The sequence below is a fragment of the Columba livia genome, chromosome 4 (assembly GCF_036013475.1).
Source record: "Columba livia isolate bColLiv1 breed racing homer chromosome 4, bColLiv1.pat.W.v2, whole genome shotgun sequence".
Taxonomy (NCBI): Eukaryota; Metazoa; Chordata; class Aves; order Columbiformes; family Columbidae; genus Columba; species Columba livia.
The window spans coordinates 77,808,062-77,834,866 of record NC_088605.1 but is presented as its reverse complement, the minus strand read 5'-3'; the positions used below and the strand labels follow the sequence as shown (position 1 = coordinate 77,834,866).

Here is a 26,805-nt window from a genome sequence, read left to right as displayed (position 1 = left end):
CCCGTGTGGCCGCGGGCGGCTCGGGCGGGGACGGGGGGCGCCGGGCTCCGGCCCTCCGGGCTTTATTCCCCCCCGGCGCCCCGAGCCCCGCGGCTGCGGCTGCTGCTCCGCGGAGCCGCCCGGGCACCGGCTGCCCTTGCCCACCCGCCTCACCCTCCGCCCCGAGAGCCCCCGGGGCCGCGGCCCCTTCCCCGCTGCCCGGCCCCGCGCTCCCAGCCCCGACCCCCGGCGCGGCCGCGCCCGGGCCGAGCTCCCCGCACCTCACCTGGGCCCCGCCGGGAGAGCCCGGACCGGCCGCTGCCGCCCCCGCACGCACCGAGAAACCGGAACCGACGCCGCCGCGCGCCTTAAATACCCCAGGCCCCGCCCCTCACACCTGCGCTGGGCCCGCCCCGCGCATGCGCCACCAGGCCCCGCCCCTCACACCTGCGCTGGCCCCGCCCCGCCCAGGTGCGCTGCATTTCCGGCCCGCCCCGCGCAGGCGCCGCCTCTTCTTCCGGCAGAGCCGCGGCGGCTCCGCTCCAGGCGGACGCTGGTAACGGACCGGGCGCTCCGGGGGAACCAGCGAGCGGGACGCGGCGCTGCAGCCCCGGCCCGGGGGCGGTGAGCTTGGGCTGAGCTGGAACCGGGGACAGGGCTCGCGGGAACCGGGGCTGCGGCCCTGCCGGGACCGCTGCCGGCCCGGGAGTCCCGGCCCCGGTGTCCGCCGCTTCCCGGGCGGCCGGGGCCGGAGGGTTCCGCTCCCCCGAGCTCCCGGAGCCCCGAGTCCGGCCTCCCCGGCCCCGTCCCGGCGGGCAGGAGCAGCAGCAGCAGCGCTGGAACCGAGCCGGGAGCTGCCGGAGCTCCGGAGCTCAAGTCCCGCGTTCCCCCGCGGCTGCTGCCGGGCCGGGCTGGCGGGGACACCCCGGGAAGGCTGGAGCCCCCGGCGGCCCCGGGGCTGCCCCGGCACCGTCTGCCCGGACCCGCCGCGCAGCTCGGGGCCCCCGAACACCGACCGGGAAGGGGAAGTGAAGGGACGTCTGGACTCTCACAGCCCTTCGGGCCCTGCCCCGAGGGGGCTGCACCCGCCCCGGACACACCGGGGGGCTCCGGGCTGAGCCCGCAACAAAACCGGCCAAATGAGCCGCGTTTCAAGCCCCCAAAACACAGGGCTTGGTGTCTGCCCCATCAGTGGCCACATGAGCCTCGTTGGAACCACAGGAACAGGGGACTGAGTCTCCTCCTCCAGCCCCAGAACTGCCCCAGCAACACGGGCTCCAGCCCTTCCACACACAGCACTTTGTGTCCAGCCCTTCACAGGCCACATGAGCCTGCTTGTCAGCCACAGGCACGTGAACCAGCCTCTGTGACCCACAGCCACCACTTAGTCTCTGTTTGTGACCCCCCAATTCACGACTTAGTCTCTGTGACCCAGATTCATGACTTAGTCTGTTTGTGAGCCCCCTCAACTCCTGACTTAGTCTCTGTTTGTGAGCTCTGTGATTCCCGACTTAGTCTCTTTTTTGTGTGGGTCACAGAGACTAACCCATGAATTGGGGGTCTCACAAACAGACTAAGTCCTAATTTGGGTCACAGAGACTGTCATGAATCTGGGGTGCAGACATTAAATTGTGCATTGAGGGCTCACCAAAAAGAGACTAAGTCAGGAACTGGAGAGCTCACAAACAGAGACTAAGTTGTGAACTGGGTTCACAGAGTCTAAGTCATGAATCTGGGTCACAGAGAATAAGTCAGGAATTGGGGGGGCTCACAAACAGAGACTAATTATCAAATGTGGGGCCCAGAAACCAGAGACTATGTCGTGAATTGGGGGGGTCACAAACAGAGACTAAGTGGTGGCTGTGGGTCACAGAGGCTGGTTCACGTGCCTGTGGCTGACAAGCAGGCTCATGTGGCCTGTGAAGGGCTGGACACAAAGTGCTGTGTGTGGAAGGGCTGGAGCCCGTGTTGCTGGGGCAGTTCTGGGGCTGGAGGAGGAGACTCAGTCCCCTGTTCCTGTGGTTCCAACGAGGCTCATGTGGCCACTGATGGGGCAGACACCAAGCCCTGTGTTTTGGGGGCTTGAAACGCGGCTCATTTGGCCGGTTTTGTTGGGGGCTCAGCCCGGAGCCCCCCGGGTGTGTCCGGGGCGGGTGCAGCCCCCTCGGGGCAGGGCCCGAAGGGCTGTGAGAGCCCAGACGTCCCGTCCCTTCCCTTCCCTGTAGGTGTTCGGGGACTCGGGGGCCCCCAGCTGCGCGGCGGGTCCGGGCAGACGGTGCCGGGGCAGCCCCGGGGCCGCCGGGGGCTCCAGCCTTCCCGGGGTGTCCCCGCCAGCCCGGCCCGGCAGCAGCCGCGGGGGAACGCGGGACTTGAGCTCCGGAGCTCCGGCAGCTCCCGGCTCGGCTCCAGCGCTGCTGCTGCTGCTCCTGCCCGCCGGGACGGGGCCGGGGAGGCCGGACTCGGGGCTCCGGGAGCTCGGGGGAGCGGAACCCTCCGGCCCCGGCCGCCCGGGAAGCGGCGGACACCGGGGCCGGGACTCCCGGGCCGGCAGCGGTCCCGGCAGGGCCGCAGCCCCGGTTCCCGCGAGCCCCGTCCCCGGTTCCAGCTCAGCCCAAGCTCACCGCCCCCGGGCCGGGGCTGCAGCGCCGCGTCCCGCTCGCTGGTTCCCCCGGAGCGCCCGGTCCGTTACCAGCGTCCGCCTGGAGCGGAGCCGCCGCGGCTCTGCCGGAAGAAGAGGCGACGCCTGCGCGGGGCGGGCCGGAAATGCAGCGCACCTGGGCGGGGCGGGGCCAGCGCAGGTGTGAGGGGCGGGGCCTCGTGGCGCATGCGCGGGGCGGGCCCAGCGCAGGTGTGAGGGGCGGGGCCTGGGGTATTTAAGGCGCGCGGCGGCGTCGGTTCCGGTTTCTCGGTGCGTGCGGGGGCGGCAGCGGCCGGTCCGGGCTCTCCCGGCGGGGCCCAGGTGAGGTGCGGGGAGCTCGGCCCGGGCGCGGCCGCGCCGGGGGTCGGGGCTGGGAGCGCGGGGCCGGGCAGCGGGGAAGGGGCCGCGGCCCCGGGGGCTCTCGGGGCGGAGGGTGAGGCGGGTGGGCAAGGGCAGCCGGTGCCCGGGCGGCTCCGCGGAGCAGCAGCCGCAGCCGCGGGGCTCGGGGCGCCGGGGGGGAATAAAGCCCGGAGGGCCGGAGCCCGGCGCCCCCCGTCCCCGCCCGAGCCGCCCGCGGCCACACGGGGCCGGGCCCGCTCCGCGGGTCCCCCCAGCCAGTTCTCAAGCACCGCCCGACACCGCCGGGGCTCCCGACACCACACGCGGGGTTGGGTTCGCTGGGGCTGTGGGGTCCGCGGGTGCTTGTGCAACTGGAGCCCCGAGGCCCGGTGCGGGGGTTCAGCAGCCCCGAGGCACCCGGGCATTTCCCAGCCCTGAGAACGGAGCCTGAGCTGCGTTCTCGGGGCTGGGAAAGGGGCTCCTGGGGCCGAGGCCTGGGCTTTGGGCTCAGGAACAGAGACCCAGTCGCTGTTCCTGGGCTCAAACCCAGGGGCCGGGTTGGCCCCTTGGGCAGGGGCTGGTGGGGCGCTGGGCAGGGGGAGGGGGGTGGGCACAAGTGGGAGGCTGGGGGGGGCCAGGGAGGGGGGTGGGCACAAGTGGGAGGTTGGGGAGGAGTAGGGGGGGGGCCAGGCAGGGGGACCCCCTCCGGAGGGGGGGGTCCGGACGCCCTGGCCCCCAAACGCTCGGACGCCAGCATGCACCAGGCCGTTTCAGGTGTTCGACTTAGTTTCTGGCGCGAAAAGTGGTTTTCCCCCCTTTTTTATTCAAGGACTGTTCAACCACTGGACTGGTTATTAGATAATTGGTTCATATTTATTCATGTGTCATATTCCTAGGCAGCTTGTGACAGTGATTGATTTACGATCTGGCCCAAGGCCAAGCTCAATGGAACAAGCACAAGCTGAAATGAGCTGAACTGGAGCTGGAGCTGCAGAACAACTGGAACCAGAAGCAGCTGCAGAGGAGCTGGAACCGCAAACAGGCTTGAAGCTGCACAGGCTGGAGCTGGAGCTGAAAGAAACCAGAGAGAGAAACTGGAACCAGAACTCACCTTCATGTGAAACACAAAAGGCACAAACACAAAGGGAATAATAAACGGTGCACAGCAAATAAAGTGGGGTACACACCCAATAACAGAGGCACAGGCACAAGCCCAATAAAAAGGGGTCACTCCCAATAGAACAGGTGCGCACACCAACTAATATGGGGGCAACAAAACCAACAGGTGCAGAAACCAGAAAGCAACAGCTGAACCAACTCCAACACAACAGGTGCAGAAACCCAGACACAATGGGTGCACAATCCAGCAACAAAAGAGGCACAAACCAAACACCAAAGGTGCAGACCCCCAAAGCACAGCCCCCCTAAGGACAGAACGGGTGCAGAACCCCACAAACGGGGACACACCGCGGCCCCCCAGGCCGAGCCGGAGCAGAAACCCCCGCGGCCAAACCCCCCGGCCCCACCAGCCCAGCGGGGCCAGCGGCTCTGGCCGGACCCCCCAGCGCCAACACCCCAACCCCCCCCAGCCCGGCCCGGCCCCGGCTCAGAACCGCGGGGCCCCCCCTGCACCCCCAGCAGCCTCCAGCCCCGGGGGAGCCCTGCCGGGGGACGGGACCGCCCTCCCCGGCCTGCAGCAGGACGAGGGGCGAAGCCCCGAGCACAGACCCGCTCCCCGAGCCCCCGGGACACTCACCGGGCACGTCCTCGCCGCCTCGGGGCCGTCGGGACCAAAGGGGCTCCGGTCCGAGCCCGGCTCCGCGCAGGGCCCAGAGCCGCCCCGCGGCCCCGCCGAGTGGAAGCCAGCTCCCCCGGCAGCAGCTGCCCCAGGCCCGGCAGAGCCCGCACCGGCACCCGCTCCCGCCGGCCCCCCTCCCGCCTCTGCGCGTGCGCCCGCCGGAGCGGCGCCCCCCGCCGGCCCGGGGGAGCTTTTGAAGCCTCGGGGGCCGCCCCGTCACGTGACCGCGGGCTCAGCTGCGCTGGCGGGGCGCGTCTGGGCGCGGCTTGGCTCCGCCCCTCTCGGCTCCGCCCCTCTCGGCTCCGCCCCTCTCGGCTCCGCCCCTCTCGGCTCCGCCCCTCTCGGCTCCGCCCCTCTCGGCTCCGCCCCTCTCGGCTCCGCCCCTCTCGGCTCCGCCCCTCTCGGCTCCGCCCCTCTCGGCTCCGCCCCTCTCTCCCGCACAGTCTCGCCGCCTGGCGGACACAGCGCGGCACTGCAGAGCGCAGCGCCACCTGGTGGTCTTTGGGCGGCACTGCAGCCCCCGGTAGCGATGACACCTTCCCGTGTCCCATTCACCTGGCGGCGAGAACCCGGGTCCCCGCATCGGGGAGGGGGGGGCAAGGTGTCTGGGAACAGTCGCTGGTGTGGGATGGCCCGGGTGACCTCAGGGCACGGCTCGGCCTGACCCCCCCGCCCCGGGCTGGGGACGAGAGGGACCCGTAAGGACCACGGCGACATGCGGCCACTTTCCACCACCCCTTTATTGAGGCCATTGTAGGTTTTAACCCTTGCCCGCCGCTGCCTCTGTCCGGGACCTGCCCGCAGGCACCTGGAGCTCCTGCGGAGAGAGGGGACGAGTTCAGGCTCAGCAGCCGCCCCCCAACCGGGGGTGTCCCCTCCCCCCAGGCTCAGCCGCCCCCCGGCCCCACGCACCTTCACGCCCCGTCCGTGTCCAGCACGTCCTCGCTGCGGGCTCGGCTGCGCTGCCGTGAAACAACCGAGGCACCAACACCAACCAGACACACAGGGGAACGCACCGAACAAACGCGGCACCAGCACCGACCCAATGAGAACCGGCCACCGCGTCCCCGCGGCGGGCTCAGCTGCGCTCGGGGCGCGGCCGAGCGGGTTGGCCACGCCCCCTCCGATCTCGGTTCCGCCCCTCTCACTCGGTCCCGACCCCTCTCACTCGGTCCCGCCCCCGCCGCAGCCCGGGATGGCGCCGCCTGGCGGACACCGCGCGGCCCTGCAGAGCGCAGCGCCATCTCGTGTCCGTTCGGCGGCACCGCAGCCCGGGCAGGGACAGCGGGGCCGGGACTGTCACACGGGGGACTCACACGGGAGCGACCCCCGGGCAGCCCCGGTTCGTGCTCCCGCTTCACTCTCCCCGTCCTGGGACAACTCCTGGCGCTGCCGCCCCCGCCCCAAAACGAACCTCCCAGCCCCGAGCCCGCTGTCCCTCCTCACGTTCCCCACCCAGCCGAGGGTCCGTCAGCTCCCGGCTCTGCTGCAGCCCGGGTTCCCCCACCCGTCCCCCTCATTCCCGGGACACCGGGGCCGGGCCGGTCCCCCCGCCCGTCCCGCAGCAGCGCGTTGCCGCGGAGGAACCGGGCGCTGCCGGTCCCGGCTCTGGGCCCGGACCCCGCACGGTGGGGCCGGGGGCACCAGCGCCCAGGGGACCCCCGGCCCCAAACTGCAGCGTCTCCCCGGGTCCCGCTGTCTGCTCCCGGCCCTTTGGTTCCCCCGGGACACCCGGGACATCCGGGGCTCCGCTGCTTTATTGCTGTTTCCTCAAAAAAGGAGTTTCTGTGGTCACTCAGCCCCCCCGTGTGTCCCTGACTCTTTTTCAGACACTTGGACGATTTCTCTGTAAAGTACAGGACAAACCCCCCAAGCACTCTAAAATATGTCTTAAATAAAGTGGCCAAAGTTGTCATTGAAAAGGAGAAAAAACCACTGACCAAATGCCACCACAGTATATGAACAGAGGGGCTGAAGTCGCCATGATTAAAATGGAGCGATGAGCTTTGAATTACCTCCGGTTCCTCCTCTCGTGTGCCTGAGGACGGTCTGTGGCAAACCCAGGGAAAATCTTCAGTGCTTCAGACTGCGATGAGCCTTGCAAACCATTCTTCTTTAAACCTGACACAGATAACTGAGGCTGCCCATCATGTTTGGGCTTTCGCTTGTACTTGAGCCCCTGGGAGCTGAATATGCTATTTAAATGCTCACTGCCGCAGTTGGGAGGGCTGGGCAGGGACTTTGTGTCCACTGGTGTTTTCCCATCTGGAATGGAGACACAACAGAGCCAAACAGCCGCTCTGAGCACCCAAAGCACCCGAGGGGCCATGCTGGCCCCCTCCGCAGTCACCATGAAGCCATAGACACAGACTCGCCAGCATCACTGTATTTATTCTCCACTCCAAACCAAGCCGTGCTGATTCTACAGACACGTGGCTCTCCAGGCAACCAAACCCAAGGCGTTTTATTTTTCTGCAGACATATACAAAACCTTTTCCCAGCTGCTGTTGCCATCCCCGGGGCTGCTGGCGCCCACCGGCTCAGCGCAGCGTCACCAGCTCCTCCGCAGAAGTGGGGTGAATGGCAACCGTGTTGTCAAAGTCGGCCTTGGTGGCCCCCATCTTGATGGCCACGGCGAAGCCCTGCAGCATTTCGTCGCAGCCCAGCCCTTGCATGTGCAACCCCACCACCTTCGGGGAGAAGAGAGAGCCCGGATGGGACCCAGCACCGGTGGGTTTGGTGCTGGGGGAGTTGGATCCTGGCCCAAAACCTGGTCTGAGCAGGTCGAAGCGGGCCAGGTGGGGACAAGAGTACAGCCCTGCCACTTCCCTGTTGTCTCCCCGGTCCCCTCCACGCACCTTCTCCTCCTTGCCGACACACACCAGCTTCATGACGCACTTCACCTTCCTCTGGGTGACGGCGTGGTACAAGGGGGTGAAGGACGTGCTGTAGATCTTCACGTTTTCCCTCCCATGTGCAGCCACGGCTTCATCTGCAGGAGAAGACATGACATGTAGGTCATGGGGATGCACCGTATCCATGAGGTGTTTATAGAGAGAGAGCCCAAGCACATTCCGCAAGGCTCAGACAGGTGGCTGGACATCAGATCCTTTCATAGAATCACAGAATCTTTTAGGTTGGAAGAGACCCTCACAATCATGGAGTCCAACCATAACCCAGCCCCATGTCCTGAGAACCCCATGTCCGTCTGTCCAGCCCTCCAGGGCTGGTGACTCCAGCACTGCCCTGGGCAGCCTGTTCAATGCCCCACAGCCCTTTGGGGAAGAAATTGTTCCCAGATCCAACCTCAACCTCCCCTGGTGCAACTTGAGCTGATAAGGTCTCCCCTCAGCTCCTGTTCTCCAGCTGAACCCCCAGGTCCCTCAGCCGCTCCATCACATTGTGCTCCAGCCCCTCACCAGCCCCGTTCCCTTCTCTCCACTCGCTCCAGCACCTCAAGGCCTTTCTTGGTGTGAGGGGCCCAAATCCAGCACCAAACCAGCAGCTCGGGCCACCGTGTCCCCATCCTTTCCCCCTGCCCTGCCCGTCCCCACCTTCGGTGAGGCCCACAGTGCCGATGGGCGGGTGGCTGAAGACGACGGTGGGGATGTTGTGGTAGTCCAGCCGGGACTCCGCCTTGGCCTCGAAGAGCCGGTGTGCCAGCTTCCTGCCGGCCGCGATGGCCACTGCGGGGAGGGACGGGGAGCCTGAGCCGCGCAGGGGTGGGGACGGGGGGCTGTATGGGGACGGGGGGCTGTATGGGGACGGGGAGTACAGCTGTGGTACCGGGGGTGAGGAGGGCTCTCCCGCAGACGTCCCCAATGGCGTAGACCCCTCTCCTGGTGGTGTTCTGGTACTCGTCCACCACCACGTGGCCCTTGGCATCCACCTGCACGCCCTGTCACAAGAGACAGTGGCCAGCTCGGCACGTGGGACGTGACACCGGCCACGTGCGCGGGGAACCAGCCATGCGGCCACCGTGTGCCCAGATGGGGGGACGTGGAGGGAGCACCATCCCACGTCAAACTCTGGAGACCCATGGGAACCCCAAAGACCTGTGGGAAACCCAGAAACATGTGGGACCCTAAGATACCTGTGGGACACCCAGAGACCCATGGGAAACCCAAAGACTGTGGGAACCCTAGAGATTCATGGGACCCCCAAAGACCTGTGGGACCCCCAGAGACTAGTGGGACCCCCAGAGACCTGTGGGACACCCAGACACCCATAGGAACCCCAAAGACCTGTGGGACCCCTAGAGACCCATGGGAACCCCAGAGATCCGTGAGATACCCCTGAACACCTGTGGGGCCCCTGGAGACCCATGGGACCCCCTGGAGACCCACAGGAACCCCAAACACCCATGGAATCCTCAGAGACCTGTGGAAGCCCTGGAGACCCACAGGAACCCCAAAGACCTGTGGGAAACCCAGAGACCTGTGGGACCCTAAGATACCTGTGGGACACCCGGAGATGCATGGGGACCCCAAAGACTGTGGGACCCCCCTGAAGACCTGTGGGACCCCTGGAGGCCCGTGGGACCCCCAAAGACATGTGGGACCCCCCTAGACCTGTGAGCACACCCGCTGCCATCTCACCACGTGGTCCAGGCCAAGCCCGGGGGTGTTGGGCTCCCGCCCCACCGCCCACAGCAGGCAGTCCACGTCACGGATCGTCCCCTCCGTTGGCTTACGGCCGGGCGCCGCAGAGGTCACTGTCACATCCAGCAGCCCCTGGGGGGACTTGGTGACCGCCTTGACCTGCAGGGAACAACAGGGGCGGCCCAAACCTCTGGCTTTTCCCCCGGCCCCGCGCACCAGGAGCGATGGGACAGCGGGCTCTGCACGCTCCTACCTTGGTGTGCTTCCAGACCTCCACCCCCGTGTTCTCCAGCTCCTGGGTGCAGTTGGAGCTGATCAACGAGTCAAAAGTCCTCAGGACCTGGGCAGGGACCCCCAGCCCCACCAGATGAAGAAGGTAGCGCCCGTCAGCCCCATCCAGCAGCGTTTCCCTGCGCCCACGCCCCGGCCAGGCCCTGAGATGCCTGGGGCGTTTCTGGTTAATGATAAAGCTGTTCTCTGCTTGTTTTTCCCTTTTTTCTTCCTTTTCTTTTTTTCAAGCCATGACACGAAGTAAAGCCCAAGGAACGGGGTGCGGTGCACGCACGGCTGCAGAGATACCCGGCAAGCAGGCGGGTGCTGCCGAAACACCGCTGGCAGCACCGGGTCACAGCATCCCAGGCTGGCTGGGTTGAAGGGACCTCTGTAGATCCCCAGCCCACCTGGTAACGCAGGGTCACAGAGCAGATCACGCAGGGTCACAGAGCAGATCACACAGGGTCACAGAGCAGATCACGCAGGGTCACCAGAGCAGATCACACAGGGTCACAGAGCAGATCACGCAGGGTCACCAGAGCAGATCACACAGGGTCACAGAGCAGATCACACAGGGTCACAGAGCAGATCACACAGGGTCACCAGAGCAGATCACACAGGGTCACAGAGCAGATCACACAGGTCACAGGGCAGATCACACAGGGTCACCAGAGCAGATCACACAGGGTCACAGAGCAGATCACACAGGGTCACCAGAGCAGATCACACAGGGTCACCAGAGCAGATCACGCAGGGTCACCAGAGCAGATCACGCAGGGTCACCAGAGCAGATCACGCAGGGTCACAGAGCAGATCACGCAGGGTCACAGAGCAGATCACACAGGGTCACAGAGCAGATCACGCAGGGTCACAGAGCAGATCACACAGGGTCACAGAGCAGATCACGCAGGGTCACAGAGCAGATCACGCAGGGTCACAGAGCAGATCACGCAGGGTCACCAGAGCAGATCACACAGGGTCACAGAGCAGATCACGCAGGGTCACAGAGCAGATCACACAGGGTCACAGAGCAGATCACGCAGGGTCACAGAGCAGATCACGCAGGTGGGTCCAGGGGGTTTGAATGTCTCAGAGAAGGAGACTCCACACCCGCTCTGGGCAGCCTGGGCCAGGCTCTGGCACCTCCCAGCAAACAAGTTTCTCCTCATGTTCAGATGGACCCTCCCGTGTTTCAGTCTGTGCCCGGTGCCCCTCACCCTGGCGCTGGGCACCACTGAACAGAGTCTGGTCCATCCTCTGACACCCACCCTGAGATACTGATCCATTGATCAGATCCCTCTCAGCTTCTCTTCTCCAGCTCAACAGCCCCAGCTCTCTCAGTCTTTTCTTGGCACAAAGATCACAGAATCACAGAATCGACTGGGTTGGAAAAGACCTCAGAGATCATCCAGTCCAACCCTTGGTCCAACTCCAGTCTGTTTACTAGATCATGGCACTAAGTGCCATGTCCAATCTCAGTTTAAAAACCTCCAGGGCCGGTGAGTCCAGCACCTCCCTGGGCAGCCATTCCAGTGCCTGACCACTCTCTCTGCACAGAATTGCTTTCTAATCGCCAGCCTCAATTTCCCCTGGCAGAGTTGAAGCCCATAGAGTTTAACCCCAGATGCTCCAGACTCCTCAGCACTTCTGTGTCCCTGCGCTGGACTCTCTCCAGTAATTCCTTGTCCTTCTTAAACTGGGGAGCCCAGCACTGGGCACAGAACTCCAGATGCACAGAGCGGAGGGGGAGGACAACCCCCCTCGACCTGCTGGCCACACTCGTTCTAAGGCACCCCAAGTACACTGGCCTCTTGGCCACAAGGCCACGCTGCTGGTTGACCGACACTGGCACACCGGCGCTCTTCGTCTGCCCAGAAACGCCCCATCTGTCCCCGCGGGACCCTCTGTACACCCAACAGCCTCCTGTCACTTTTACCCTCCCGACATGGAGCTGATTCAGACCCTCCTTTACAACCTCAAGGGCCAAAAAATGACCCCCCAGAAGCTCCGCTCCGGCAGCCGCCCCCCGAGGGGCTGGGACGCGGAGGGGACACGGTGGCACTACCTTGTCATGGCGGATCAGCAGGGAGGACTTGGAGCCCAGCGTGGACAGGATCCCCGCGATCTCCACCGCGATGTAGCCGGCGCCGACGACCACGCTGCGTCTGCGGAGAGGGCGAGACCGTGGGCAGGCGAGCGGGGCCGGCGGCGGCTGCGGGGGATGAGCCCCCTTTACCTGGGCAGCTCCTCCAGCTCGAAGAAGCCGTCACTGGTCATTCCCAGGCTGGCACCTGCCAAGCAAAGCTCCTTTCACACCCTCGGGAGGAGAACGTGCCCCACCAGCACCCCCTTCCCACCGACACCGCCAAACCCGCCGGCTTGGGCACAGCGGGCAGTTTTGTCCGGCTCACCGGGAATTTCGCAGTCGGAGGGGACAGCCGGGCGCCCGCCCGTGGCGATGAGGATGTGAGGAGCCGTGTACTTCTGCCCGTTGACTTCGATGGTCGGCTCGGGATCGGCGGTGAACTTGCCGTAGCCACGGATGATGTCGATGTGAGCCTGAGAGGAGAGGAGAGGAGAGGAGAGGAGAGGAGAGGAGAGGAGAGGAGAGGAGAGGAGAGGAGAGGAGAGGAGAGGAGAGGAGAGGGAGCCATTAGGGCTGGAAAAGTGGCCAAAAATCCAGCAGAGCTTCCCTGCTCGGCTGGTGGGATAAACGCATCCTCACCTTCTTGACGTTGTTTTCATAGATCTCGTTCAGGCGCCTCACGTAGGCGTCGCGCTTCTCTTTAATTGTTCTGGAACAGAGCAGGGGGAGTTATTGTCACCGTCAGCGAATGAACCTCCAGAGCTCAGTGGAAAACAGTCAGTCCCTTCGGTATGTGGCACCCAAGCCATAAAACAGAATGGCCGCGAGTTGCCCAGCAGAATCACAGGAGGGTTTGGGTGGGAGGGACGTTCCCAGGTCCCCAGTGTCCCCTGCCATGAGCAGGGACATCTGCACCAGCTCAGGGTGCTCAGAGCCCCGTCCAGCCTGGCCTGGGATGTCTCAGGGATGGTTCATCCACCCCCTCTCTGGGTACCTGGGCCAGGCTCTCAGCACCCTCAGGGGCAACAATTTCCTCCTCATGTCCAGCCTGAATCTCCCTCCTTTAGTTTAAAACCATCACCCCTTGTCCTGTCACAACAGGCCCTGCTGAAGGCTGTAGCGGGCAAGGACCCATTTTGGAGGAACAACAAACCCCGGGGGCCGTGGCTGCTCCGCGTGGGGCACATACCACACCACGGCGATGGGAAACGGTGCTTTCCACCCGTCTGTTTCCATACGCACCTCCAGTTGAACTTGACGCCGGCCGTCTCGAAGCCGTAGTCAGCGTGGTCGTGGACAAACTCGGCGTGGACAGCCGTGTTCCACATCACCTGTATCACAAACCGCGCCATGAGTTGGGAAGAGTTGGATTCCAGGGAAAATTGATTCCCATTCGTGCTTCCCCCTGCTTCATTTATTTTGTTTGCAGGGCGTCTCCGATTGCTCAATCCGCTCCAAACCCCGGATTCCTCCCTGCTCCTCCCTCCCCGCACCCCACATCAGCACCTCCCCGAAATTCAGCAGCCACACAAACCACTGCAAAAAGCGCCTTTACCTTTTTTGGCACACACCCCACATTGACCTACGGGGAAAGAAGAGCAAGATGCAGCATTAAGGTTTAGGTTTTAAACATATAATAGTCTGGAGAGCATCCTACGTCAGGCTGGTGCTGGATGCCAGTTAAAAGCAACAAAAGGATTACGGGTTTCTGGCCCAAAATAAAGGGCTGTAACCACACTTGGCACCTCAAGTCGTTGCGCTTTGTTTCCTTCACTCCCTTGAAGGAGGAAACAGAAGTTGCACAATTTCCCCATATAAAAACTTACCGGGTTTACTAAATAGACCCCGTTTCCTGTAATCCCGCTCGGAGCGCGGCGGCTCAAAGTGCAAAACCTGAGTGTGTTAATTGGCTTTTCTGCTGACTCACAGTCCCCCCCATTTTAATTTGCCACCTTTTCAGCTTGAAAATATCCACCCAGCGCCTTCCCGCGGGGAGGGGGGAATCGCACCCGGCCCGCTGCGAACGCAGCGGGCCGGGTGCGATTCCCCCCTCCCCGCGGGAAGGCGCTGGGTGTTATTAAGCGAATCAGCGCGCAAAACGCCATCACGCAGCGATTCCCACCGTTCACCCGCGTGTCTTTGTCCCCCCCCCGCAAGCCCCGGGACTCACGCAGGTGCCCCCCAAGCGCAGCGGTTCCACCAAAGCCACCCGGGCTCCCAATTCGGCCGCTCGTCGTGCCCCCGCCAGCCCCCCGGAGCCGCCCCCCAGCACCAAGAGCTCGTAAGCGGCCGCCGCCATGGTTCCGGGTTCGGTCGGGGCGCCCCCGCGCTGCTCCGCCCGCCCCCGGGCCCGCCTCCCCCGGGCCCGCCCCGTCCAGCACAATGAGGCGACTTGGGGTTGACAACGGCAAGTTTATTGGGTTTTGGGGGGGAAAAAAGGATTGCAAGCACTTCCAGGACAAATATACAGAGGGGAAAGCAACAAACCACCCCCTCGCCCCCCCCCCCAAAATAACCCCAAAAAGTCAGGATTCAAGAATTGGAGAGAAAAGGGGAATTAAGCTCGAAAGGGAACGTTTTGATCCGTGTTATGACAACGTGCTCCCAAGCAGGAATCGCTTCCTTTCTCCAGTTAAGTCGACGGGGGTCGTTCGATAAAATAAAGAGCGGTGGGGGGAGAAGTTAGTGTGCGTTTCCCTCGGAAATCAACTCTAATTCATGCCAGTTAAACACTAGAACTAAAAAAGAAAACAAATGTACAAAGAAGCATCAAAAGGAGATGGAAGTGTTGTTAATTCTTTTCCTCTCTGAACAGTCCAGAAGAAAACAATAAACCCAGAAACGACGACTACTAATACAGCAGGCAAATGACGGCCGGACTGCGTGGGACGGGGGAGATAGTGTTGTAAGGAATTCAGTCTCAGGTTGTGCTCCGCGCTCTTTATCCTCTGTATGGCACGTTTTGGTCCATCATGGGGATTTTCAAGTCGAGACGAACCCCGGTTTCTTACAGAAATGTGGAAATCTTGTTGCTCTTTAGAAACATCGGATGTTAACTCCCTTCTGACCAAGGTGAGGTTTATAGGAAGTAGTCTGGGGTGCGGCGGGTAACGTGGGGCTCTCCACGGCGGGGCGCGGGGTCAAACTGAAGGCTGCAGGAAACAAAAAGCATGGTTTTCACTGTTTTCCAACACCACAACACATGCCAGCCTTGCTCTCCTCCCTGCTTACCCCAGCTGCTCCCACCTAAAACGCTCCAGACATTAAGAAGTCCCCAAAATGACAGCTGGGGAGCGAAGGCCACCCAGCGCTGCAGCAGAACTCAACGCAACACTGAAACCCTTTCACCAACCTTCACGCAACTGGTACCACCAAAAATGGCAATACATACTGCAAACTTGGGCAGCAGAGGGATTAAGGGGATGCAGAAGCTCCAGTGGAGATAACACAGTACCCAATAAAAGCTTTCAAGGGCATAACTTCCTACTTATTTTTAGATATGCGCGCAGGTAGAGCCCTGCGATGCGCAACTCCGGAGTGTCTGGAGCTGGACTTGACAAAACAAACCCCTTTGGGAAGGGTCAGACGTGTTACTCACAAGGAATATTTTAAAGTGTCGTCTAGTTCCATGATAGCAGCCTGGTTTCCGCAGCGGTAGCAGTAATTGGGCGCGCTGAAAATGGTCACCACGTTTCGGTCGTGGCACCAGTTATAACCCTGCCGGGGAAGGAAAAAAAGGTCTCTGTTAAACCTCAAACCTCAGTTTGTTTCAAGTTCCTCTTAAGGCCTGAAATGATCCAAAGGCATTTGTGAAATTGTAGACTTCTAGTATTTCCAACTCGGTCTCAGATTAAAAGACACAACTGCAGGAAGAAGCGGCCGTCACCTACCAAAAACCGCTCCGACCGTTCCAGAGGGGCCGGTGACCCGTCACTCAGGTGTTTATCCCTTTTGCACACAAATCATGGATTGCAGCGCAAGGAAAACTCGAGATTTTTAGGTACGCCTTCAGTTTTCATCCGCCACAAAGCTGAACTTACCTGCTTGGCGCCAGCGCCTTCCGCCACACGGGATCGCTCCAGGATCTACTTGAACTAGATTTAAAAATACAGCTGCTCCGCTGACCCACCTGGCACTTGTCCAGCGAGACACGGGAGACGAGCCTATCGGCAGCCTAACTGACAGCTTAATCCCCGTCATCACCCATCACAGGGCGGTCTGTCTGCAACAGCAGCGTAAACGGAGCAGGCAGCACGTAAGGAGACGATTACTCCCCCAAATGGGGCGCGACAGGGTCCCTCTGGCGATTTACTGGGAGAGGGGGGCAGAACGTCCCCTTATTTACACAGCGGGTCAAAACACATCATTTTATGTTGCTCGTTTCATGTTTTTTTCACATGATTAAAGTCCCACTTTGGTCTTTACCTGCGTAACGTTTCTGTGCCGGCTCGTGCAAACCCACCAGCGGAAGGTCTCGCAGAGGAGACAATATCGGCACCTGTTTTTGTTAGCCCCGTCCAGCAGAAGGCGCTTGCCCTACCTCCATGACGAGCTGGTGAGCGCGGGAGACCAGCGTGAGGCCGTTGGCGTGGTTGAAGGTTTCGGAAATGTCTTGCCCGAAGGTGTAGCCGGCGCCGCGTGGCGATATACCCCAGCCGCCGCGATCGTCCGGATCCGACCACAACAGGTCGCACATGGGACCCTGGAAAAGATAAGCGTTCTTTGTTAGATCGTGTAAAAAGTCGCTCTAAGAATGTAATTTATTTACAGTAAAAAGACTGACAGCACAAACCAGATGAGTTTATTTAACATTTGTAACATGGGCTAGTTACTCACAGGATCAGTCAGCATCCTTTCCAAAGACACACATAAGTACACAGCGGCCCAAGAAATTAGCCCATGTAACTGTCCCCAGCTCCTCTTCCACACACCATTTCCCATCTCCCTTCGGCCAGTCGAGGAGACACAAGACACGGAAAGCAGACCTGCATGTTTACACCTGACTCTGAGTGTAAAACAGGCCGCGTGAGCAGGCTTGCACGTCCAAGGATACACAAGGGGTTCAGGAGTGCTGGGCGAGTCGTGATACAAAAGAGCAGGAAGGAGCCGTGGAGGGTACGAGCCGCGTGCTGGGGGTGGACGCGCAGCCCTCAGCAGCCCTGCTGCAGGGACTCACCACTGCGTTCCCTCTCCTGAACACTCTCTTGTTGGACTTGATGTATTGAAAACATCCCGGTGCCCATCATCTGACAGGGACAAACGGAGCTCAGCGGCTTCTCCTGCGGAGCTGCTGTGGAACGAAGGGGCAGGAAAAGCTCCCTGCGTTTATTTCTCCAAGCCTGCGCTGTTTCCTGCGGCGGGGATCACACTGACCACACGTGGAGGTCGTTGGGAAAGGCAGATTTCAGCACAGGACTGTGGAAACCTCACAGCAACTCTAGAATCCTTACACCTAACTACAGCTGGAAGTCGCACCAGGCAGCCTCCTGGTTCTGGGAGTCGTTTAAACAGCTTACTGCAGGTTTTCGGAAGGGTTGGGCAGACCCGGCTGCATTGTTCTCGCTGTTATACCAAAGATGTGGCAGGAAAAGCAGTTTGTCGTAATCTGGGAGCATTCAATCCGTTTGTAACCCCAATCGCTCCTACACAGAAGGGCTGCGGGAGCTTCTGAGCTCAGGAGGTGGTTTCTCCAAACCGCATCTCAAGCTGGCACCCCGCGCCACCTCCAGACAGACTCCTGCACGTCACTGTATCACACAGGCCCCCAAATTCATCAGGCCCCCAGAAAATGCTGAATGAGGTGCAACAGCACAGAAGGACTGGCTGGGGAGGGGGGACGGTGGCACAACACGGCTTCACATGGTGGTTGTCGCCTCACGAGCGTGTCTGCGACTAGGCCGAGGGTAGGAAACACTTTCCCCTGCCAAATGCTGTTCTTTGAGTCAGCGTGCCAGCCGCAGAATTCCATCATTCTGTGAAAAACAGCTGTGAACCACCCCCCCAGCTTTCCTTTTGCAGATTACTGTAACCAAAGCATATTGACTTGAGTGTGTTTTGCCCAAATGTGTATGTTCATCTGCTCTAGCTCTGAGACAGGCAATAATCGGTTGTCCCACTGTTTAAATGGGTTTCAGTGTAAGGCTACATCGGCGTTTTCCAGCAGCAGACATCTCAGCTGATGCTGCATTTCCTTTCCTGTTACCTCATGTGGAACCTCCTGCAGGCGATCCAGAGCCCTGATATGATCCAGTGTATCTATGGATGGAGAGAGGCCACCGTGGAGACAGAATATCTGTTCGGGGAAGAAAGAGCGATCCGTTCAGTGCATGTTGTTATGGGCAGACTCACCTCAGAACCAGCTGGTTTTAACCCTGCTGTCATTCTTTTACAACAACAGCCAGCTCACCCTTGCAGCACAGAAACCAAATTCAATGCCCGCAGAAGGACAGAAAACTAAAAGGCTTCCCCTTGCACTGGAAGATCAGAGCAACAGCAAAGACAGCGTGCCTTCAGTTTCAAGAATATCTTGCCTCACAGTCACAAATCAACTGGCATCTAACGTATCACGACGGGATTCCCACTCTTTGAGCAGCCATTGGAAATGAACCATATGTGCAGTAACACCCTGCCATTCCTCAGGCAGCAGATGCAAACGTCTTGCCACACCGTCAACTTCTATTAACACCTCACTAACATCTTCCCCTAACCCAGAATAACTACAGAGGCTCTAAAAAAACCTCGGAGCACAAGTTAAAGGAGCTTGTTTGAGACCGACTGTGCATCTTCCTTGCCCAAGGCTTACCTGGCCATCTACTAGAGCTGTAAGCGGCAGATAATCAAACAGATCTGTGAAATACTTCCAGACGTTGGCGTTGCCGTACTTCCGCAGGCATTCGTCATAGAAGCCGTACACTTGTGTAATTTGTCTGCTTTCGTGATTGCCCCTCAGTATTGTAATGCGTTCTGGGTAACGCACCTACGGACAAAGCAAGCTCCGCTTTAACACCAGAACTGCACCGTCAATATAGAAAGAAACATTAACAAAGGATTCCAAACAGCAGTCAGGCATTCAGCTCTGTTATACAAGAGCGCGAGTACATTAACGCATTTCAATTTATAACTGTCTATCTCGAGCCAACAGCGGCATCAATGGGAGCAGCAGTTCTTTTTAAGCTCCCCCAAAATGTGGTTTTGCCCAGTGCTGCTGAGGAAGAGCTGTCAAACCGTACCTTTAATGCTACTAGAAGAGTCACCGTCTCCACCGAGTAATAGCCTCTGTCCACGTAGTCTCCCATGAACAGGTAATTTGTGTCTGGGGATTTGCCACCAATTCTAAAGAGTTCCATAAGATCGTGGAATTGACCGTGGACATCCCCGCAGACGGTGACGGGACAACGTACCTCTTGCACGTTCGATTCTTTCGTAAGAATTTCTTTAGCCTAGCAAGAAAAAACACACACTTAGGACAAAAAGGCAGGAAGCTCCTCCATAGGCAGGTGCAGACGTTATTCCACCGCATCCGCCCTGGAAAGCTGATCTCAAGCTCAAGCTGACCACTGGAAAAAGAGCATGCTGGGTAAGCAAAGTGCATTTGTATTTCCCTGTGCACAAATACAAGCGAGCTGGCTGCTGCAAGGCCAGGTCAGGAAGATCTTGCTGCACCACCAGCACCGACACACGCAGTGCTGAAACTAGTTAATTCCTGGCGTCCCCTGAAACGGAGCAGTGCCACCTTCCAGACGTGCATCGCCACTGCGGTTCACCCACAATCCTGGGCTTCTTTCAAACATCTCTGAAGTGCAGGAGAGATGAAGCGCTATTCCCGTACGCCTTGTTAGCATCACGGGCAAAGGTTATCTTCTTCACTACAACTGATTTTTGTTGTTGTTTTTTTTAAACAGGACTAGTCCTTGGACAGATTGCTCCACCTGCGCGTTCAGCAGAGCTCAGGTCTGCCCACCTCGGGTACGCGAATGCCGGCAGCGCCCCAAGCGACTGCCAAAGTCAAGTGCTATTCGCTTTCACAACTCCCAGAAGCTCTTGCCCCAGGAACCACAACTGTCCCCCCAGCACTGCAGGCCACCCCGTCCCGTCAGCAAGAGTTCAGTGCCACACTCGTATGAACAGAGACAATTCACCACGCCTGCCGTCCGCTGGAAGGACAGAAACACCAGGAGACAGCACATGCCATCCTGACAACTACTACGTTTCTTTGCGCAACGTGATTTGCAAACACGCATAAGGCGAGATATTTGATACACTCGTAGGAAAACTATGACCTCCTAGTCTTCTTTCCAAAGTCACCCGAGCTGCGACGATGTCCCTACACACAGCCCCGTGGAACCCTTCCCTTTGCCACCGTCACGCGTTACGAATGGCGTGTTCATAAAAATCTGCACAACGGCAGATTTCTTTTTTTTGCCTAAACTACGAAGGAAAATAAGTATTCCTGAGCTTCACTTGACTAACGTGGCACAGAACATCCCTGCGGACACAAGAGGTGCTTCTCTCACCCAGGGCACTTCTTGCCTGCCAGGTTTCCAATCCTCTGCCAAGCACAACAGCTGAACAGCTTCTAGGGGCAGGTCACATACAACTGGAAAAGAAAGTCAGAGGCAATCGAAACATACAGAGCCACAACCAACTTCCCTGGCTGTACCCGGCTGGCAACAAACTGCCTACAGACGGAGGGAAAGCATCCCTGGATTTAGTCATCTCTTCCTCCGCTAATTACAGCCATGTAATGTAGCCTATCTGCATTCCCTTATTGTCCTTATCAAATATCATGTTTGTTTTGCCGCTTGCAGCCCATCAGCTGCAGATCAGTGCTCCAGGCACATCCGAGGCACAGAGAACACCCATGGACAGGCCCGCTCGGATCTGAACGAACAGTCATCTGCAGGTGACGATCTGGCTATTCATCGCCCAGTCCCTTCACTTGGGATGACCTGGGCAGAAGCTGCTTGCGGAGGACGCCCTCGGTGGGATCCCCAGGGACGCCTGTGTTCACGTTCAAACATTTAGTTGCCTTGTCTCTTTTAGGGAAAGTGCATATTTGGAAAACATAACTGAAACCCAAGCAACCAAGGGCTTGGGCAGCATCCAGCATGCCGCTTGTGCTGGATGTCACCCAAGGGATGTGGCCTCGAGCCCTAAAGACATGTTCTCCACATGGACCCAATGACGTGGGGTCTACCTTGCACCTCTAAACTGCAAACTGCTGGATGTGTCACATCGCAGTACTCCAATTCTGTTCAAATATCTCCAAAAGCACCAACAGCACCTTCTGAGAGCTTGCATCCTCAGCGAGAGACAAACGTAAACCAGTGTGCGGTGTGTTCTGCCTGCTGCACAAGCAATAGATCGGTTTTGTTGTACACTGGAACTAACTTAACCACAAAAGCTGTAAGTGAGGTATTTTCTGCCTTTTCATACCACACAAACTGCTCCCTTCCCAGCTGCATCAACAGAAATACATTTACTTGGAGGCTCTGGGGAAAAGACGCAGGACACTGTACAGATACTATACATACTCAGCAGCATCTCAACCACATCTAGTACTAGTCCTGTTCAGCCTATTTTAACATACTGTGTGCATAACCATCTATGCACACAAACAGGTTAAGGCTGTCACTTAAGCACGGCAGAGCTGTTTCAGACCAGGCCTGGGAACTGAGCTCGGCTGGCCGCACAAGATTGCCCTCACGTGACTTTCTAACGCAGGACAAAACCTTTAACATCTTCAGCATCATTAAAAACACTCCAGAAAAGCTGCAACTTACGCAGTGCGCTCTGCTTGGACATTTCACCGTGCAGAGCTAACCCGAAACTCAAATGGCTTCAAATAACAAAAGCACCATTACAAAACAAGGATAGAGAACTCTGATGCAAGCAAGCTGCCCTGCACTATTACCACTCACTTCCTTAAGAAAGCTGTTCAATAACTGTGTCTTCAAGTCATGTTTTAGCTACCTCGGCTGATTTCAAGTCATATTTTAGCTACTTTCGGTGACTAACATTATCAGCTTCTTAAGTGTGTGTCCCAATTGTTTTGAATGGAAACAATACCCAGGTGAGAATAAAAATAAGCTGCTTTTAGATATTTTTATTAAATAAATCTCCATTAAGCACATTGGTTACCACATATTTGCTAAAATTTCTTATATAATTTTTTGGCTACTCCCGTCTCTTACCCAGTTTTAGGTTCTGTAGATCACCTGTGCAGACTGGAACACAAGCTCGTCTGCTGCCCAGCCCTCAGTCTGTGTGGAGGGAGGCTGGAGAATTCCCATCCCAACAATTTACTGCGTGGTCCTCGCACGAGGAAGCCGAGCAGTCTCGGAGCTTGAGCACAACCCCTCCGCGCACCGCTCCGAGACCCGAGCTGTTACGGCGGCTTTGAGGCTACCGTCGGGATCAGCAGGGGACTAATCCCGCCGAGAGAGCCTTACCGATCAAATCCACATCAACTACTACACTGTTCCTATTTGTCTACGATAATTGCGTGGGCCGATTCCACGGGTGAGGGGATTACGATCCAACCAGGAGGCAGATTTTCAGCTCCGCGCTTGAAAAACAAGGACCCCAAGCACCTGCTTTGCATACAAGACCCTCTGAGAGCACAGAACTCAGCTCCTCTGGAAGATCCACCTAATGCACTCTGCGGGTCACCGCAGAGGCTCTTACTTAAGCAGCCATGGAGTGAGTTTCTGATCAAAACTCAACCAAACGGCCATTCCATCAGCTGCGACAGACCAAAATACTATGTCAATAAGCGTGCTGAGGCTATTAAAATCTCAAGGAGCTTGGCCTGAACAAGAACCAGCTGGATTTTCACCAAATGAGGTGGAAGGCAGATGCCAGAAGGCAGCAGAGGGCACCCCGGCGTCTCCGCGTGGCACGGAGTGTCGCGGTGCACACGTGGGGCCAGCACGCCCCGGGATGAGTGTCAGCACCCGAGACATGAAAAGTTCCTGGCCACGATTCAACACAACACTTGGAATTTCATGGTTTGAACAGCATCCAGGATGCTACTTGGCTCCATCACTCATCCTAATTTCACCAATTAGCACAGAAGCTCATTCTCCTAAAATTATTCTTGGCTGAAATGATCTCGGAGAGCAGAAGCATCAGAGGTAAGTGCCAGTAACAGCAATGCTCCCCACAGCACCAGCTGGCTCCTGCTGCTTGGTTTGAAGGATCAGTTGACAATTACCATTCAATAACAGCACAAGAAACGCGAGTCTTCGTTAGCAATTAGGATCCTGTCCCACCACTTCACGACACCGAGCTCTCGAGCTGCTCGCAGCGACAAGGCTGCAATCCTTCTTACACACACAAAGAGTGAGGATAGAAGAAAGGAGCTAAAAAGAGGGAGATGGTTATGGGCACCTGCTTGCCTGTGTTTAATTTAAGAGACAGCCTTTTACTTACCGTTTTTCATACCCATTTTATCACCTCGGTGAGAAACCCTTTTCCTTGGGATAATGAGGATGGCTCTCAACTCCCTCACCTGCACCAGAACTCATGCGCTGATCTGAACTTTAAAACACAAGTATTCAGAGATTTCCGTGTCCAAACTTGGGAACGCTTCCTATTTCCTGAACCCAACTTCTCGGACTTTCCACGTGACTTCAGCTGTCCAAAATACAGGTTACACAGGGCAGCAAAACCCACCCAGGTCCAAAAGTGTTTGGACGCGGCCAGCACTACCCTGCCACCCGTACCCAAGCGCACCATTCCAAAGGCAGGACCAGCGCAGGAAACCGCCATGGCATCTCCCATGAAGCGCAAGCATCACCTGAGGCAGAAATCTCCATTTTCACTGAGAGTGGAAAAGGTTTTAACGACCTTCTGTTGTAAAGAAAGTCTAACATCATGATGTTAAGAGAACAAGTACGAGACGCAAGACATCTGATGCACATTTCCCCAACATGGCTGGAACATTTCTTGCATCTACACGCTCCAGCAGTGATCATAATCATTTGTCCTTCTACGAGCATTTAAATGTCAGCATGATTTTAGCTAGATTTCATATTAAAGACCAGCAGAACGGGAAACAAGTGTTTTCTTGTTGTCTTCAGATGACATCTTGATTAACTGCATAAAGTATACAAGACTGATGAGCTGCCAAAATTATGTCGTAACTGGGCAGGTGGAGACAGAATGTGATTTTTACAGGTGCACATTTCAAGACCTTTCAGAGCACAGCATAATTTGGCATAGCCTCCGCAACCCTAGCTATGTCCAATCTTTCCCTTATTACTGTCCATTATGCCAGCAATTAAAAACAATAATGACCCAGACGAGCAAGTCTGGGATTTGTTTCGCTGGGGTTTCCTCCTCTCTGACTCATTTTGATTCAAAACGTTCAGCTTTTTCGGTTTTGATGTTGTCTTTTATTTTAACTGCCGAGGTCTTCCACAAATTTCTACCTGATGCAAGAAGGAGCACTGTGCTTGACCTCTTCAAAATTAGTCACCCAAAAGAGAGCACTAAGAAGCGAAACACGGTTGGTAAGGGTTTCTCCAAACGCGATGTCAGGTAAAGACACTAAAGCAGCTCTCTGGCAGCGCTGCTCCACACCAAACTGAGCCTGCACACCCCAAAGTTTCTGTAAACTCCCTTCCCTTACAGGCTGAATGATGAAACCATTCCCCCAACAGAGAGCACCACAGAGTAGTTATTTCACACCCAAGTAGTTTTGATCAGTTATGAACACCCTTTAAAAACTCAGTGCTGTGAGAGACAATACTTGTGTCAAAGGAAACATGCCGTGTGTCACAGCGTCAGGGTTCCTACCTGTCACCCGGATGACAAACGGGGTGCGTTGAGCTGCCACGCTCCCTATTTACTGTGCCACTGCTGATGTACCAACACGACCCGCTGGCTTTGTCCTCCAGCTTCTCCTAACACAGCGGCCACGCTCCTTAATTCACAGCATAGCCCAGGGAAGAAGGGAAATGGTATTCTGCAACAGTCTGCTGGTTAGAACAGCAGCTACCAACCGGCAATGCTTGCATCAGGGCACAGATCACACTAAAAAAGTACTTTAGGCTTATGAGGGGCCTCACACGGGAGACAGCACAGCCACAAAGAGCTTGTGGTCCTCAAGAGAGAGTTCGGAGAAGGGAACGGAGCTGGTGAGGGGCTGGAGCACAATGTGATGGAGCGGCTGAGGGACCTGGGGGTTCAGCTGGAGAACAGGAGCTGAGGGGAGACCTTATCAGCTCAAGTTGCGCCAGGGGAGGTTGAGGCTGGATGTGGGAACAATTTCTTCCCCAAAGGGCTGTGGGGCATTGAACAGGCTGCCCAGGGCAGTGCTGGAGTCACCAGCCCTGGAGGGCTGGACAGACGGACATGAGGTTCTCAGGACATGGGGCAGTGCCAGGGGTGGGTTATGGGTGGTCTCAATGATATTGAGGGTCTCTTCCAACCAACATGATTCAAGATAGAGCTATTCCTCAAGCCACCGCTGTCGCTCCCTGCTGCAGCACCAGCCCTTCTCACCACACTCCATCAGAGCTGACGGAACTCTGGAGAAATAATCATAAAACAAACAGACAGTCTCAGCATGGAATAAAAAAAGGCAACAGGAGACAGAAAACAGAGGCTGGGTGGGGTGAGCTCGATGTCAGGACCACTGGTGAAAGCATTTGCGAGGAAGCCAGAGCCTGGATTCCTGCCTGAGCTCCAAACAAACAGTGCCTACCTTTGCGATGAGCACCGTGAACAGGCCTCAAAAAACATGTTCTGCTTCTGAGAGAACTGAGTGAGACACACAAGCAGTAACTTGACAATGTCAAGTTCGCTGCCAGTGATATAAAGGGAACGCTGAACCAACTGCTCTAACCTCTGCGCCTGAGAGTTACCAGTCCACTTGGGAAAGGAAGCTGAGAGCTGCTCCAGACCCCCTGACGCACAGCTGGGCTCTGCTGCTCACCCAGGGAAGAAACACAAACGAATCACCACAATCTGCGCTATTACCTTTGCTAGCACTTCAATTTTTTAGCTGTCACACTTTGTGTGATTAAGGAAAATTCTAAGTTATGCACAGACTGCAGTACGGAGGGAGCGTTCACACAGTGGTGATTAACTTCAACAAAGCCCAACACCAGTCTGAAGACCTGTCTGCTAGTGGGGAAAAAATAGCCTCGAGAGCCGAGACTAAATGAGACCAAGCAGCAATCTGCCAAAGCGCTGTCCAAGCAACAGTCCGAAAGAGCGGAGCGTGCCCTCGATCCCACCGCTTCTCGTTCTGTTTCAGCCTCCCTCTCCGCAGCGCACAGGCCGCTGTCCGGCTCAGTTCCACGGCTCGTGGTCCACCCGCCTGCTTCCCCAGGCCACACACGGCATGTCAGGAGCTTCCCCCGACTCAGGATCAACGTCTACGACAAGACGCGAGGGAGAAGCGCAACAACCAGAGGCCGCTGGAAGGCAGAGCAGGTTCCTCCCCGCACACACCACCGCAGCTCAGCTGAACCCAAGGCAAAAAAAGGTAAAACGCCACAGTACTGAGGACAGCTATGTGTTCAGAAAAATACTATAAGGGCAGCGTTTCTGACAGCAGAAACACACACGCCGCGTGTCAGGCGATTCCCACCCTGCGGTGCACTACGGGCCGTGTTACAGCCTGACAGCGAGCAACCCGCGGGGGAGGCAGCTCGATCCGCCCCCACCGCCTCTGCGAGGCGTTCCACCCGCGCAAGCCCCATCCCCGCGGCCCGGGCATCCTCCCGATCCCCCGATCCCCGCGAAGCGGGCGAGGCCCGGCCCCTCACACTCACCTTCTCGCACAGGCTGCGGACCTGGCTCTCGCTGAGCTGCCGGCACTCGTTCAGCTGCTCGATCCACTGATCCAGCTCCTTGGCGAAACCCTTCTCCTCCATGGCGGCGCTGCCCGCCGGACCGGGAGGGCGGAGGGGGGCCCGGGCCCGCCTGAACGGGAGCGGCGCAACAACCGGGACCCGCGGCCTACTCGGCACCGCGTAATGGCGGAACCCCCCTCAGCCCCCGGCGCTGCGCACTTCCGGCCACGCCCACCCCGCGTGGCGGGCGCCGCTTCCCCCTCTGAACCACGCCCCCCCGAGCC

At 58.2% G+C, this 26,805-nt stretch overlaps 3 protein-coding genes and 1 long non-coding RNA gene across 9 annotated transcripts; 2 read left to right on the top strand and 2 right to left on the bottom strand.

Annotated features, from left to right (window-relative positions):
• The first annotated feature begins 418 nt into the window (after positions 1-418).
• Positions 419-4,130, top strand: LOC135579428 (uncharacterized). Its single transcript, XR_010472498.1, has 2 exons — positions 419-2,938; positions 3,853-4,130. It is a non-coding gene; the product is annotated as an uncharacterized LOC135579428 (long non-coding RNA).
• GSR (glutathione-disulfide reductase) lies at positions 3,808-14,049 on the bottom strand. Of its 6 annotated transcripts, none has more exons than XM_065062500.1 (15): positions 13,885-14,049; positions 13,270-13,296; positions 12,957-13,045; positions 12,354-12,423; positions 12,040-12,187; positions 11,865-11,919; positions 11,694-11,793; positions 9,609-9,695; positions 9,353-9,514; positions 8,541-8,652; positions 8,309-8,440; positions 7,613-7,746; positions 5,667-7,444; positions 5,310-5,571; positions 3,808-4,027 (listed from the first exon to the last, which is right to left on the bottom strand). In XM_065062500.1, the coding sequence occupies exons 1-13, from the start codon at positions 14,011-14,013 to the stop codon at positions 7,295-7,297; spliced, it is 1,395 nt and encodes a 464-aa protein (XP_064918572.1). In that variant the 5' UTR covers positions 14,014-14,049; the 3' UTR covers positions 3,808-4,027; positions 5,310-5,571; positions 5,667-7,294. The 6 variants fall into 6 exon arrangements, with proteins under 6 accessions (XP_064918572.1, XP_064918570.1, XP_064918574.1 ...); XM_065062498.1 differs by having other exon boundaries at positions 9,609-9,809; positions 13,885-14,045; XM_065062502.1 differs by lacking the exon at positions 13,885-14,049 and adding an exon at positions 13,541-13,734 and having other exon boundaries at positions 9,609-9,809.
• LOC135579470 (basic proline-rich protein-like) lies at positions 4,219-5,418 on the top strand (the record flags this gene model as incomplete). Its single annotated transcript, XM_065062959.1, has 1 exon — positions 4,219-5,418. A coding segment is annotated over one exon (1,200 nt), but the record flags the coding sequence as incomplete, so codon positions are not given.
• A 57-nt stretch (positions 14,050-14,106) lies between the features above and the next one.
• On the bottom strand, positions 14,107-26,757 carry PPP2CB (protein phosphatase 2 catalytic subunit beta). Its single transcript, XM_005514797.3, has 7 exons — positions 26,501-26,757; positions 18,944-19,153; positions 18,517-18,690; positions 17,917-18,006; positions 16,255-16,416; positions 15,313-15,431; positions 14,107-14,866 (listed from the first exon to the last, which is right to left on the bottom strand). Exons 1-7 carry the CDS (start codon positions 26,600-26,602, stop codon positions 14,794-14,796), a joined length of 930 nt encoding a protein of 309 aa, XP_005514854.1. The 5' UTR covers positions 26,603-26,757; the 3' UTR covers positions 14,107-14,793.
• Positions 26,758-26,805: the final 48 nt, after the last annotated feature.

What these genes read in the sequence shown, in the direction of transcription:
- GSR (XM_065062498.1), bottom strand. Translation starts at nt 14,013, where the DNA reads ATGGCGGCGGCCGCTTACGAGCTCTTGGTGCTGGGGGGCGGCTCCGGG. An exon ending in GAGCTGGAGGAGCTGCCCAG is followed by an intron (nt 11,794 to 11,864) that starts GTAAAGGGGGCT and finishes CCCTCTCCGCAG; the next exon opens with ACGCAGCGTGGTCGTCGGCG. An exon ending in TGCTGATCCGCCATGACAAG is followed by an intron (nt 9,810 to 11,693) that starts GTAGTGCCACCG and finishes ATCATTAACCAG; the next exon opens with AAACGCCCCAGGCATCTCAG.
- PPP2CB (XM_005514797.3), bottom strand. Translation starts at nt 26,602, where the DNA reads ATGGAGGAGAAGGGTTTCGCCAAGGAGCTGGATCAGTGGATCGAGCAG. An exon ending in TCCGCAGCCTGTGCGAGAAG is followed by an intron (nt 19,154 to 26,500) that starts GTGAGTGTGAGG and finishes TTTTCTTGCTAG; the next exon opens with GCTAAAGAAATTCTTACGAA. An exon ending in CAGCTCTAGTAGATGGCCAG is followed by an intron (nt 18,007 to 18,516) that starts GTAAGCCTTGGG and finishes TTCCCCGAACAG; the next exon opens with ATATTCTGTCTCCACGGTGG.